Raw genomic sequence first — 14,988 nt, 5'->3', positions numbered from 1 at the left:
AGAGGAGAGACCTGGGGAAAACAACAGGAGGCTATTTGGAATTTTCTGCTTTGCAGGTGTTTCTGTGAGGAGATGAACCCTCTCCCCATCGGGCAGCTTCCTGGGCCACAGCTGTGGGCAGCTGCAGCACAAAACAAAATTCCCTGGCTGCAGCAGACCAAGCTGGACAATGTTGAATGAAAAACAGCTGTGGGGCTCGTGGGACGTGGTGCTGCCCCAGCCTCGTGGCTCAGAATGCCCTACACACACAGGCAACAGTTGCTGGACAGAAATCACTGTCACCGAGGCTGGTGGGGGATTTCAGCTGGCCAAATCACTGAAAGCAAAAGGCCAATGAGAAAGGAAGCAGAAAGCACCTCCCAGCTCTGCAAACCACCTCTTCACTGGCTCTGGAACACTGTCCTGTGACAGGGAGAGTGACAAAAGCCCTTTCCCAGCAGTAGGGTGAATGACAGCCCCCTTCCTAGCACCTAAGGGGACAGAGGGTTTGTTAGAGAGCTGCTGGTAAATGCAAAATCCCTGGCACACAGGCTGCTGGAACTGAAGGCTGGCAACTCATATCAGAAAATTATCAGCATGGGGTGGCTTGTGAAGGACCAAGGGGTGCCTTGTGAAGGACCAAGAGGTGCTGGGTTTGTCTCACTTCTCAGAAGAGGATCAGAGCGGTTTCCACCTGGGGTTAAATGATGTGCTAAGTGTACCCAGAAAATTCATGAAGCTGTTCCCAGACCATCAATCCAAGGGGAGTGCTGGAGCACAATTCCAGTAGCTCCTGAGGAGCTTCAGAAATACCCCTGTCCAATAGCCTAGACTGCAGAGCCAAATTAACTTTTTCTTAAAAAAAACCCCACCTTTTGTAACAAGGAACGTGGAGGTAATGATACTGCTGGCTGGTCAAGGTAAATTTCTTGCAAGATTCAGCTGTATCCTTACTGGTCTACCCACAGAGAAAGCCTGGGCTCAGAAACCAGTGATCCCAGGCTAAAAGTCCAAAAAGGAATGGGCTAAAACTGGGCATTGGGCTGGAGACTTCGGCTTCATCCATGTGATAGAGATTGAGACCGTGCACACTGATCTTCTTGTGATTTTTTAATTTTTATTTTTATTTTGTTGGTTAAAACAATGAAAGGAATAATATGAGGCCACATTACAGATTTCCAGGACAGGGATTTTACAGCACATGGCTGAGGAAGCTTTTTCACATGGGCTACAGCATGGTGTGGCTGACAGATTTGGGATGTAAATCCTGCTGAGTTTATGTTGGAGGCATGTAAAGAACATCTCTGGAGTGATTCTCTCCATAGAGCACAATCCACAGAGGGAGGTGTTACCTGAACTACTCCTGGGTTTCACCTCGGAGTAAACCAGCTGTGTCCTCCCTCCCAAAAGGGCTCACAGAAGAACCTTTGCCCTGAAGCAGTGTGGGCAGGCAGCAAACTGACACCAGAGCAGGGAGCTGCAGCACAGCTGTGCCCTTCAAATCTAGGGAACATCCTTAATGAAAAACACACACCAATGCTGCTGCTTTTGAGTATAGAACCCTTTCTGGCCACTTTGCTGATGAGAACATTGCTTGGAGTGGCAGACAATGCTCACCAGTCCACAGGCTTGTGTCTCCAGTCTACAGCAGGGCAACACTCCCAGGGAGTGCACAAAAGCACAGGAAACCCAAGGATACCGGAGTAGGCTGTACCTGCTCACTGACACTGTGCCAATTTCAAATTTATGCACTTTAATCTTTTGAGAGCTCCTTGGCCCTGGCCCAAACCAGTACAAAATTCCCAGGGCAGGTGGCTGCCTGAGCACAGCAGTGCTTTCCTCCAAGGGGTGGGTTCCCCCGTGGCAAAAAGGAATTTGAGGTTTTGTCAGCCTGCCTAAGAAATATCTTCGTGGAAGGCAATGTCATAGGGGCAGGCAATGCTGTTGGGGCAGTTGGGCTCAATGCAGGGAATGTTAAGGATTGGGATAAGAAGGTGTCTGCTGGAGGAGGTACAACCAGTCCAACCACAGGCACCTCCTGCTCTGAGACCAGAATTGTGGAATCATGATGGTCCTTGGAAGACCCCAGCTCCAGCCTCTTGCTCCAATGGGATATGGCTACTCAGGGGCTTATCTTGTTGAATTTTGTCTGTGATAAGGACTGCGACCCTGCTTCTACTTTGGGCTCGTGTTCTAGCATTTGACTGCATTCTTGCTGAAAAAATGCTTAATTTCTCACTACCCCAGGAGATCTGCACAAAGTTTTTGCAGAAGAAAGGTGCTCAGTGAACTGCTACAGCTCGCTGTGTGCACACAGCTCGGTGGAGGAGAAGTGGAAGGCCATGGATCCACATGAAAGTTGTTTTCTACAGGGGGACAAGGCACCGAGTGTGGCCATACCTGCTGGCCTGCATTGGGGCTGGTGAAGGAGGAGCTCATGGATGGTGCCCTGGACTGCTCCCTCTGCCTGGCAATGTGGCAGGGACGGGCACAGAGGGGACACAATACCTGCTGGCGAGGGAGAGGTGGCTGACAGGGCAGGGCTGTTAAAGGGGGACACTGCTGGCATGGAGGGACAGGGCTGAGGGAGGGACAGGGCTGATGGTGCAGGACAGGGGGGTGTTGGCTGACAGGGGACACCACAGACAGGGGACACTGCTGACACTGGGACATGGCTGTCTGGGGTTACTCCTGACAGGGGACACTGCTGACACCGGGACATGGCTGTCAGGGGTCACCACGGACAGGGGACACTGCTGACACGGGGACATGGCTGTCAGGGGTCACCACTGACACAGGGACATGGGTGTCAGGGGTCACCACGGACAGGGGACACTGCTGATACCAGGACACGGCTGTCAGGGGTTGCCACGGACACGGGACACCATTGACACAGAGCCATGGCTGTCAGGGTTCACCACTGACACAGGGACGTGGCTGTCAGGGGTCACCAATGACAGGGGACACTGCTGACACGGGGACATGGCTGTCAGGGGTCACCACTGACACGGGACACCACTGACACAGAGCCATGGCTGTCAGGGGTCACCACTGACACGGGACACCACTGACACAGAGCCATGGCTATCAGGGGTCACCGCTGGTCATGGGGACGTGGCCGGCAGGGGGATTCCAGTGACGGAGAAGTGCCATGGCTGCCAGTGGAGCAGCGCTGGTGAGGGACACGCTGCTGACAAGGGGGGACACGGTGGGTAGGGTACATGGCTGCAGGGTGACTTGGCTGACAGGGGCTCAGCACTGACACAGGGGACACGGCTGGCGGGGTGCCAGCGCTGGAACAAGGACAAGGCGAGCAAGGGCACAGCACTCTGGCAGGGACGCCGCTGGCAGGCTGACAGCGCCGACACGGGCACGCCAGCGCGGGCTGCGGAACATGGCCGCCGCCCCGCTCCGCCGTGAGGGCGGGCCGTGCCCGCCGTGCCCGCCCCCGGCTCGGCGCGGCGGCGGAGCGGGGCTGGGCGGCCCCCGCCCGCGCACAGCCCCGCTGCCTCGCCATGGTGCTGCCGGGGGAGCAGGCCCGGCTCTACCGGCCGCGGCCCGAGCTGCTGCCCGCGGCCCACGTCCCCTCGCTGCCGCACTACCAGCGCCTGTACCAGCGCTCCGTGGAGGAGCCGCACGGTGAGCGGGGCCGGCGCGGCGGGGCGGCGGCTGCCCGGCCCTCCGGGGCTGCCCGCGGGGCCGGGGGCAGCGCGGGGAGCCCTCGGCGGACCCCCGCGAGTGGGGTGCTCGGGGGGTGCCCCTGCTGCCCCCACGGATGTCACCTGCCTCGTCCCCGTGTTCCTCATCCCCGTTTCCCGCTCACCGGCTCCGGTGCCCGTTACCTTTGCAGAATTTTGGGGGGACATCGCTAAAGAGTTCTACTGGAAGCGGCAGCACACGGGACCCTTCCTGAAGTACAACTTCGATGTGACCAAGGGGAAGATCTTCATCGAGTGGATGAAAGGAGCGACCACCAACATCTGCTACAACCTCCTGGACAGAAATGTCAATGAGAAGAAGCTTGGGGACAAAGTTGCTTTTTACTGGTAAGTTTCTGTTTTTATTGTGGTGGAGAGGATGTGTAAATAGCACAATCTAAAGCGTACAAACAGTGTCAGTTTCTACTGAGGTGAATGAAAACATAAAACCTGAGAGGGGCTAATCCTTAGATGGCTTCAGCACGTGTTTGCTTGCAGTGTCCTTGGGAAGAACTGTGTCGGGAAGCTCCTCTGCCCTTCTGGGATGCACTGAAGTGCCCGGCATAGCAGTGGGGAGCGCCTGACTCCCAGCTCTGCCTCTGCACTTGTACCTGCTGAGAGCTCCGAGCCGGCAGACAGGAGCGAGGCAGGTGCCACAACTTCCCGCTGAAGGAGGTAGATGTGGGTAGAGGCACGGGATGAGAACAGCCAACATCCGACAGCTAAAGGCTAATAAACCCCATTATCTCCCGTGTTTATGTTTTGTGGGTCTGGCGAGTTTCCACTCCTGTGGCAGAAAGGTTCTCCTAATGCCTGAGTTTATATGCACTTGCACATGATTTTATATTCCTTGTGCTTGAATGTGAGGTGCTTTCAGACAGACTGGCCTCTCTACCTTCGGGAAGAAAAGTTACTTCCAGCCTTATCTGAAGTATGTTTCCATTTTTTTTTGCCAGAGTAGTGTTGAAATCCATGTAAAACTTAATTTTCATATTTATGCAAAGTAGGTTTCACTTGTGATGTCCAAGCTCCAGAAGTAATGCGCTCCTGCTGAACTCGCTCAGCTGGCAGCACAGCTGTGTCCTCAGACTGAGCTGTGCCTGGTTCTCCTGTGTGTTTTGCTGTTTCCCTTGAGCTTGTGTTCATGTAACCTGGCAATGACTGTATGTGACAGAGCAGAAGCACAATTAAATGTACCCCACGGTAGGCATGCTCTAACTCGTTGGGATATGGTGAGTCCCTAGAGCAGAGCAGATGGAGGAATCTTACTGTCATTGCAATAAAAATATCAGATACTCTAAGTGATTTATTGTGCAGCTGAATGTCTCCCTGAGTCACCTGGTGTAAAATTGACTGGGGAGCCACCCCACTGCTGAAAGGAGCATGGTTATACCAATGTGGCTCTGGATGTGGCTGCAAAATTGGCTTCATAGAGTTTCTGCAGTTTCTATCCATAGCCCTTTTGCTTCAGTGGAAGAATTGCACACGCTGCCTGGTAGATAATCATATTGATAAGGCACAGGTGAAATGCTGGAAAGTGTTTGCTTCCCTGCTAGTTAAATAGATTCTATAATTGACTCTGATGTAAAATGACTGCAGCTTCTGAATGAAAACTCCTTTGTAAAGTCCTGCATGTAAAGGTGTAAAGCAAACAAAGCCATTTGGCAGCCAATGCTGGTCCTGTGCTTGGGTTTGTTGAGGGACTGGTTTCTTTATGCACATAAATCTTTGTGTGCCAGTGAGGCTGCCCACAGTTTTAATTTGGGCTTGGTGAGCGTTTTTCTTGTTGGTTATTCTGGGAACCTTTGTGGGGGTATTTGTGATGCTGAGGAAAGCTTGGGGTGGATATGGAAATGGTGGGTGGCTGTCAGTTGTGGTGTTCACAGTGCTAAAAAATAAAGTCTGTCTTCCTCCTAAGCAGAGCAGTTTCCCCTGACTGTTTTGGGACAAACACTCCTAGTGTGGCTCTGTCACAAGTGACCAGGCACTCCAGTGTGGAGCTGGCAGCTGGTGGGAGCGATAGAAGAGGCACACTGTGACAAACCTGTGGCACTAAGGACTTGGGAAAGCAGGGCTGAGGGTTGCAGCTCATAGAATTATTCCTCTCTGGGCACATGGTTTTCTTCAAAACAAAAACAATAACTAATTGCTCTCATCTTATCCTCTCACATTTTGTGTTGTAGCTCTCTGGAATGAGCCTGGCTCCCTAAAACACTTGAGACTTATCTCACTGTATGAAAGGTTGAAAAAGAAATTAAAGCCTCTGAAAGGTGAAGAGTTTTTTTTTTTTTTTAAACACCCGAGCCACCAAATTGCATCTAAGAAAGTCTGTAGCCTGCTAGATAGGAAAGGTGCTGAACTTATACCAAGGTTTGGTTGAATGCCCAGCTCTGAGAGCTCTGAAAAGATACAGGACCATGGTCTTTGCTTTCAGAGAGAAGATTAGGGAAAAGTTGAATAATGTTTGGAGACATTGGTGAGCATCCCTAAGATGCAATGTGTCCTTACAAAACTCAGAACTGCTGGCTGTGGCTGTCTCCAGTCTTGCTTGGGAAAGAGTGAGCAGCTCATCTGGGTTTGTTAGGGCCAAGCTGCACTAAAGGTTCCTGCACCACCAGCAGTCCAGGACTGCCCAGATTGGCTCTGCTCAGAGGGCCTAATCCCAAGCCACATGGAATTGCATTTTCAGCACAAAGAGCAGTACATGGGATTGCCTAATGCTGCAGAACTTGTACATAGGTGGTGTTTGCTGTCGTGGTGCCGTCCTCATGGCACTGTTAGGACTGTGTAGTTCCAAATGGCCATCCAGAGTTGGTGGAAAACATGGATTTTTTCTTGTTGCCTGCTTCACTAGGACATCTCGGGCTGCTTGCGCACGTTACAAATATTTCTGCTTTCTCTGCTTCTGATTCCTGTTTCTCTGCTTGGTATTGCCGATGTGGCCTAAAAAAGGAACAGAAGCTCCAGGAAATGCTTCTGATGAAGTGCTGCCCTTAAAAGTGGAATATCTTTCATAATGGTGTGAAAAGGCTGAGGTCAGTAGCAGTGGTTGCTGTGCAGGTGGGTACCTGTAGTGACTTGCGTGGGCTTTGCAGAGGACTGGACTGGACCAGCTACTGGGACATTAAGGAGACTTGCAGCAGTGCTGAGGACTTCATGAGGGGTGGTTAATTAGGGCAGGAGCACAGTATTCCTTCACCCTGCTGTAGATGTGCCTAAGTCACTTGGACAGCCCTTAGTTCTGTGCTGAAGTGTCTGTTAATTATCTCATAGAAACTTCAGCCTGGGCAGCCTCTGGAGGTAAAAATATGACCATGAGGGAATTAAAAAAAACCACCACCTATTGCAAAACTCTCTAATTAGACCCTGGGGTGTGAAAGTATTTGGATGAGGCCTGTTCTATGTGTGTAACCTGTGCCTCTGTTTCTCAAACCAGTTACCCCAGCTGCAGTGCTGGTAGTGCCTGGTGGGACCAGGGACAGGAGGTAGAGCTTTGTTTTTAGAGTCCCTCTGGCCAAGGAGATGGGGCTTGGCCAGTGCTCCTGGCTTCTGCCATCTCTGGGAGAATGTATTCATCTTCTGCTTTTTTTATATTGGTATATGGCATTACTCATCTAGAAAGGAGCAATAAAGATAGTAAAGGCTGCCAGAGCTCATTGGAACTTTGTTTAACAAAGTAATAAGTGTAATAAGTGCCTATGGTTCCTCTTCTATAGACCTACAACAAACAGGACATGCAAATACAAAATTAGGAGGTGTGGTTTGTTTGGTTTGGGTTTCTTTATATGATTTGACTTTAAAATGTAACCATGGATTTAGGACCTTGTAGCCTTGAGGTTTCTTCCAATAAAACTATATAAGCAGAAAGCAAACAACTATGAGAGCATGTTTAAAAAAATAAAGAAAATATACAAACCAGCCTCAGACATCTGTCATATGCACAGATGCTGGGGCAGAAGATGCTGGCTGTTAACATCCAGCCTTTCCAAGGGCTTAATCTGAGCCAGCTTCTGCATGATGCAGTTGGCTTTCCTGCTCCCACTGGCTTCAGGATTTTGAATCATCCTGTGTCAAACTCACCATTCAATTCTTTGGTAACTTCCTGGATGACTTGTTATCCCTCGAGTGATGCAGCCTCTTTCAAGGCTCTTCTGGTGATGAGAGCACAGTCCTAAATCATAGTTTGTTTAAAGAATAAAATTCACCCCTGGGAAGGTTCCTTTTACTGATGCACATTTGCAGGTGTTTGCGTGGTTTGGTTCATGCCCACAGCACTACCCAGGCTCAGCACAGCTCCTTTCCTGATGGGGATTCTCCGTGGGAAAAGGGAGAATCTCCATGGGAAAAGGGGTGGCCCCTCTGAGCCCTTTCTGAGGTGCCTCCCCAGGAATCCATGTCATCTCCCTGTTGCGTATGCAGAGGGATAGATTGCTGGTTTTGGCAGATATCAATTATTTTGGAAGCACTGCTGAACAGTACAATGCTCTGCTTCTGGAAATCAGGCACATTATGTGCACCTAAAATAGGTAATCAATTACATTGAATGTATTAGTATTTTATGAAGCTATAAATATTGTACCTTCTTCAAGGGCAATGCTAGTTGTAGATCTCATCACAGAAAGTGTAGCTCTTTTCTGGTGGGCTTTGAAATCTGCCAGTGTGGGAGAGGCTGACAAAACTGGGAGTTTCAGACAGCATTTCTCATCCTCCAAAAGGGAATATCCCTGCATTGTGGGGATGACTGAGCTGCGTGGGTAGTGCAGGAGTGGGGGGAGTATTGATAGAAGCAGAGAGTATGGGGAGTAGTGTAGTACCTCAGGCATGTCCAAGTCATGTGCTTTCCTGCCTTCTTTCAAAGTTTTCCTCTCACAGTTCTGGGCACTCACCAAGCAGTGTGGTTAGCACTGTGTGGTAGTGCAAGCAACCACTGTGTTTGGACACTTATAAATTAAGTACAGGCTGGGACAGGAGAGACTCATAGCTTCTCCCCAGGTGTAGCTCCCTGACTTTTCTCCATAGGTGGATGGACTCTCTAACTTTGGCTGTGGGCTGTTTGGAACAAGGTCATGATGGGTTTAAAATTAACTGATTTCATGTAACTGCTCTGAATTCTCTACTGTAGGTTGCAGATGAGATACAAAGAGGATGCTGCTCCAGGGCAGCTTGGTGATGCCTGCTTAGGGGTTTGAGGTTGTCAGTTTGGCCTGAGGGGCAGGGAAACAAAGGAGTAATGGTCTAAAACTTGTTACCAAGAGCTCTGTGTGTGTGCTGAGACCCATTTTCTCCTGTCATATCTTGAGTTCTTGTGTGCCAAGTGTTTCTGTTGTACTCATGTGCTGCATCCTCTGTTCTGTTTATTACTGGTGAAATCTCCAAGGTAGTTCCCAGGTGAGCGGTTGTGCCAGAGGGATGAAATAAATATCTGAGAACAGCAAACTACCTGCTTCAGGCATGTATGGGGTGTGCTTTCCTGGATGCTGTGAGTCAGCAGATTGAGCACTGTGGTGCTCAGGCACTTGGCATGCTCAGAGTCACTGGAAGTTGTTTTTCCATTCCAAGAACTGACTTGAAAGCAGAACTTGACTCATCCCTGTCAGGTACACTCACTGGTTTGCAGGGAGATGCTGGGAAGGGTGATTAGTTTGATGCTTTGGAGATCTCAAGCCCCATTCCTGCTTTGCAGAGCCTCTTCCATCCCAGGATGTCAGGCAGGGCAGGAGCAGGGAGCTGGCAAGTGCTCTCAGCCTCGTGCTGTTCTGCTCTGCAGTACAAGGAAGGAAAGGGACAGCTATTAAAGGTTGGTGACCACCTGATTATCCAGTGCCTGTGGTCTCCTGTGGTTTTGCCCATTTAGAAGCATCCCTCCATAGGAAGGCATTCCACATTATTGAAGATTTTCTCTGGAAGTAGTTTTCACTGAGCTCAAATAACACATAATCCTGCTCCTGGAGACAGAGTGGGATTTTTCTTCTCTGTTAAGTCAAATCTGTTAAGAGAGAAGGCACTCAAGTAGCACTTGGGTGGTTGTTCTGTGGCAGAGCAGTTGAGGACAGAGATTATTTAACCTGTCCTGCCTGGGAGAGCAGCTCAGCTGCCTTGAATCAGGGGAGCAGCTTTCATTTGAGTTTTGTTGGACCTGTTTGTTTCCAGCCTTTTGCTCAGAAACCATTGGTAGCTGCTACTGGCAGGGATACAACATCCATCCATATAAATACAAGGGATTATCCAGGAAGTATTGGACCAGATAAACAAGTGGGATGTCTGTAAGTACCCAGGATTAGATGGCATGTGCCCCAGATAGGGGCAGGAACTTGAATGTGGAATTGCAGAGCTGCTGGCCAGGGTATACTGGTGGTATTTACAAAAGGCTGCAGTGCCAAGGGCTGGGAGATTGCCAGTCCTCCTTTGCTCAGAGAGGGCAATGGAGAGGGTCCTGGGAACCAGTAAATCTGACTTGTATCCCTGGGGGTGCAGTGGAACAGGGTCACTGGCAGAGGTGGTGGAGCTGCTGGCAGACGGCCGGAGCGCGAGGCCGGTGGCACTGAACACAGATTTTCAGACCACCTTCGGGAGGTGTCTCACAAAAGGTTGTTCAAGAAAGTAATTCAAGTGGGCCTGGAAGAGCAGTGTTTTTATGGAGCTAGTTTAGCCTTGCCCTTTACTTCCTCACTTTCAGGGGACACTCTTCAGGGTCAGCAGCAGGACTGCAAGGGCAGTGTTGAAACAGAATTGCTGGTGGTGGACAGGCTCACATGCTCCAGAAGAAGCATCTCCTGCTGCTATTGCTCCTGGAGGCCAAATATCAGCCATGGTTCTGACCCAACATGGTACCTTAGTTTAGTCTGAGAGGCTCTTGGCTGAGCTGCTGTGAGCACAAGTGCAATGCTGCTGTGTAAATGGCACAAGTGAGGGCTTTTCTGTTCTTATTTGGTACTTTTTCCTCATACTCCTCATTGCCCTGACTGCTCTCTGGATTCAGCATGAGGGATTTAATAACTCATGCTGAATCTAGAGGCCTACCTGAAAATGTTGGTTTATACCCTATGCAATGCTGCCTTTCTGCATGATTCTGGGGGTGTGGTTATTAAAATAACTACCTGGGGCAGTATGAGGGGTGGGTGTGTGCAGATAATGGCACTGGGTTTTCTCATGAAACTTTTGTCTTGTTCTGCTGGCAGCTATTACAGGCAACTGGATATGTTTTAAAAATACTTGGTTGCTTTAGGGAAGGGTCCTGTGGTTGTGCAGTGATGGCACATTGCAAATATTGGCTGGAGATTTGAAACTTCCGGTGGATAAATGGAGTTTGTGGACAGAGAGGATGGTTAACTTCTGTATGGATCCAGGACACGGAAGATCAGAGCCTTCAGTCTGCTCATTGGACTAGAAAACCTGATTATTTTAGCTGTGTGAATGGCTTGTGTGTTCTCCCTTGGCACCCTGGTGTGAATGGAGCAGCAGTGGACACGGACTCTAGCTACACATGGGTGAGACTTGCTCCAAGTAGGGGACAAAATGCTCAGGCTTTGCCAAAAGAAGTGTGAGTGGGTGCTCATTCAAAGTGTGGCATTTTTCTGGTGGGTTGCTGCACTTGCTGTGCCTGGTGGACTCTCTGTGCCCAGAGCTCCTGGGCTGAAGTGTCAGTGGCCAGTGGTTTCACAAGAGCTCTCACCTCCCCCCTTTTGGAGCAGGGTTTCAGTTCTCTGTTTGCGTTTCTGCACATCACTTGGAAATGTTGAAATGAGGTGCTGTAAGAAATGATGAGCCCTGGCAGTTTGCCATGAATACATTTTCATAGATGTCACCTCCCTTCTTCAGGGGAATCCCTCAAGGAAGTTGAGGGCCTTCCTGTTTGCTTTGTCACACCTGGCTACCTGATAGTGCCCAGAGAAACTGTGGCTGTCCCATTCCTGGGAGTGGTCAAGATCAGGCTGGATGGAGCTTGTAGCAAGCTGGTCTAGTGGAAGGTGTCCATGCCCATGGAACCAGATTGTCTTTAAGGTCTCTTCCAACCCAGGCTACTAATTTTAGGATTCATTCAGTGATAGTGAAACATGTTTTTCATTCCTTTTGCCACTGACCATCTTCTAAGAGATGCTCCTTAGGTGACATTCCAGCAGTTGACACCTGGCCTCCACCTCTGGAGGTTTATGATGCATGAAATTGAAATGTCCACCAAAAATCTGATTAAAAGCTTAATTTCCTACTGTGCCCTTCATGGATATTGTTTGAGCCTCCATTGAAATTGCCTTGCCTGGCTTTCTGTGTTTCTAGAAGCTCTTCAAAATTTGGCAGAATGTTCCCACCAGAGATGCATCTATTTCCTAAAATGGGATATTTCCCAGGAGCAGGCAGCTTGTTGATTATTTTACTTACAGAAGCTTCATCCAGGGTCTGTTCAACAGCCCAACTGTAAATTGTTTAAACAAGCAATCAGCTGTTTTGTACTGAATATAAGCCCTACTCCCACTGGACTGGTAAAAGTAGTCCATGCTCCTTTGGAAACCCAACTGATGGTAAGCATCAAAAATGTTTCCTCTCATGCCAAACTCACACATTCTCGCAGCATTCAGTGGGTTTGGCTGATGGTAAGTGCTGGTTGAGGGCAGCCAAACTCCATGACATTCTGGGTGAGTCTTGCACATGACTCTGGGATTCCTTAAAATCAGAGGGTTTTGGGCACGTTGCAAATGGCAGGTCTCAGAGACAGCAGGATGGTGATTAGAGATAAGCAGTAGCTATAAGATTTGTCAGCAGAAAAATTATACAAGAAGTAGAAAGAACGGACAAATAGAACAATGGTCAGTGTATTAGTGCTTGGGTAGAATAACTTCCTAAACTGCAGAAAAGTATCTCTGGTGAGATATTAGGAAGGTCTAAGCTTAATAATGGAGCTCTGTGCATTGTATCTTGAGGCTTACAAGCAAGTGTTGTATTTGAAGTAGTGATTGGATAGAACTACTGTCAATATGCTTTTGCTTTGTGTGACTGGTCAAAAAGTTTATAAAGTAAGTTGTAACATTAAGTTCTTGGTCTGTTGCCTGGATGTGAGCTGCTGGCATCTTCCCATTGTCATAACCATGTAATGAGACTGATGCTAAAAAATAAACAGCTCGAGATGCGTTCCTCAGCAGCCCCGTCCCATTCGTGACTTGTATATAGCTCCTGGCTGGCGATACGTGACCTCTGTTGCCACCCTATAGGATTATTTTGTTTGTTAAAAAGGAATTAAAATTTGCTTTAAAAAACTTCTCCCCTAAATAAAATAGGCAAAAAGCTGTTTTTTTCCACTGTTTGTTCTCTTGTGTTTTAAAGTACTTCAGAAAGTAAGAGTTAACGCTTCTCGTCTTGACTTGGAGGTTACTCAGTATCAAGCAAGTAGGAAAATCATGAAGCCACCGAGAGCAAATTCTCCTTGCTGAGCCTATCAGCACAGAGTGGCTGCTGACACCGTCACCAGGGTATTTACATGTGGTCCGTATGACTTGTAAAATGACTTATCTCGTCAAATGAGTCAGGGTGAGAGTACATTTCCCTTGAAGAGGGATTTCCTGGCTATGCCAATCCTGTCTTCCCCAGAACTGTTCCCCTGGGGTGTTCTGGCTCTCAGGTGTGAGCTCAGAGTGTACAAATCCATGGCACGGAGTTCACTTGCCCATGTTGGCTGATGAACCACCAGCACTGGGAGGTGTTGATTCCTTTAGAGATGTCTGAGCATCCCACTGCCTAAAGGAAGGGGCTTGAAGTAGATTTTGGGACATGGCCTGGTGTGAGTGGGATAACTGGAGGGAATTTTGGCAAGTTGATAAATAAAGAGTGGTTTTGGAGCAGTGTTCATCTCCAGCTGGGCTCTGTGGTGTAGGATCACTCAGGGTATGGCAGAATGAACAGTGGTTGGGCTGCACAAGATAAATATTTCTTTAGATGCATCTGGTGTTTGTTCAGCTTCTGAAAGGCTGCAGATACAAAGAGCAGCTGGGAATGTATTTAATGAGAAGGAAGGACAGAAAGATGGATGTGGTTTTCCTATGGGATAGTAATAACTATGCAGGGTGTGAGGTGTTTGCTTTGTAGGATGCATGTCCATATGGCTGTTTTTAAAGGTGAGTAGAGGATTGATTCCTTGATCAAAGAACAAATGCTGACCCAATATCCCTGTAGAAATAAGCTCCATTTTGGCTGTTCTGTGAAACAGATAGTGCCTGTTTTGGAGTCAGTAGGGCTGGAGGGGATGGACCTGGGGCTGAGCACAAACATTATTCCTTGCAGAGCACAGGGCTCCTGCTTTGACACAGCTGATTTGGGTTCTTTAACAGCAATAGGAGCCCGTTCATGCTAGATACATTGTCAACTTTAAAGTTGGGATGGTTTGGCTCAGAGATGGATTTGAGAGCACAGCTCTGTTAGGCCCTACCTAAGTGTGTGGAGGATGCTGGAGGGAAAAACGGATGAATGGTTTTAATGCAGTTGTCAGAGTCAACTGTGTGGATTTAGGAAGTGATGGTAAGATTTTTCTTTTCCCTGGGCTTTCTGTTCCCAGGTTTTCTCAACAATGTTCTCTCAGTGCTGCCAAATATTTCTGAACACACTGGGAAAACCTTTTCACCAGCCCCTCCCAAGCTGAGCTCTCTCATTATGCAACTTCTTCTTTCTTGATCTGTGTTGTGATGCAAGAGGATTTAAGCATGGTGATGGTGGGGTTGAGCTTTCTGGTAAACCTGCTGCTCAAGAAACCTCAGGCTTCCCAGAACTCCTTTGGGAATTCTACATTTCTGCAATGGGAGATGGTGACATTAAGCATGGGCAGGGCTGGGCAATCTGCCCCATTATTATGAAATGTTCTCATGGAGGTTTATTGCAGACCTGCTGCAGACCCATCTGTTTGTGCAGTTAAGAGCATTTCCATATTGAACAATCCATGCAAATACCAGAATTTTTTTCTGATGAAAGGTTGTCTTTTTCTGATTATCTTGCACAGCTGCTCTCCCCAAACTTCATGTTTCAATGTAATCTATTTTCTCAAACACATTTAAAAGGCTGTCTTAAGTGCCAAAGTGCCATTCCTCTCTTAAATGGCATAAGCAAGGCTGTGGCGTAGGTAGAAATCCTATTTTTTTTTTTCAGTTATGGCTGCTGTTGTTCCTGAGAAACCAAGATATGTCCGGGCAGAGCCTTTTCAGGCAGCAGTTTTTGGGGCTGGCCTAAGAACAGCCGAGGCCAGGTCGTGGCAGGAGTGTGTGAGCAGCTGACACCACGGTGGCCGAGCACGCCGGGGGCTCTCGCTGCCCACGCGGCTCACACGTGAGCACAT

At 48.8% G+C, this 14,988-nt stretch overlaps 1 protein-coding gene across 2 annotated transcripts in view; it reads left to right on the top strand.

Moving 5' to 3' along the window:
- The first annotated feature begins 3,438 nt into the window (after positions 1-3,438).
- The window catches only part of ACSS2 (acyl-CoA synthetase short chain family member 2), a 31,765-nt gene continuing 20,215 nt past the window's right edge, over positions 3,439-14,988 (top strand). The window contains exons 1-2 of one of the 2 annotated variants that reach the window (XM_085557961.1): positions 3,439-3,618; positions 3,830-4,025. In XM_085557961.1, coding sequence (XP_085414087.1) covers positions 3,495-3,618; positions 3,830-4,025 — 320 coding nt within the window. In that variant the 5' untranslated portion in view covers positions 3,439-3,494. The remainder of the gene's footprint in view (positions 3,619-3,829; positions 4,026-14,988) is intronic. The other variant, XM_085557962.1, reaches the window with a different exon arrangement.

Source organism: Lonchura striata, chromosome 20 (assembly GCF_050655825.1).
Source record: "Lonchura striata isolate lonStrDom1 chromosome 20, ASM5065582v1, whole genome shotgun sequence".
Classification (NCBI taxonomy): Eukaryota; Metazoa; Chordata; class Aves; order Passeriformes; family Estrildidae; genus Lonchura; species Lonchura striata.
The sequence above is the reverse complement of the archived record's forward strand: the minus strand, read 5'-3'. Positions and strand labels throughout refer to the sequence as shown.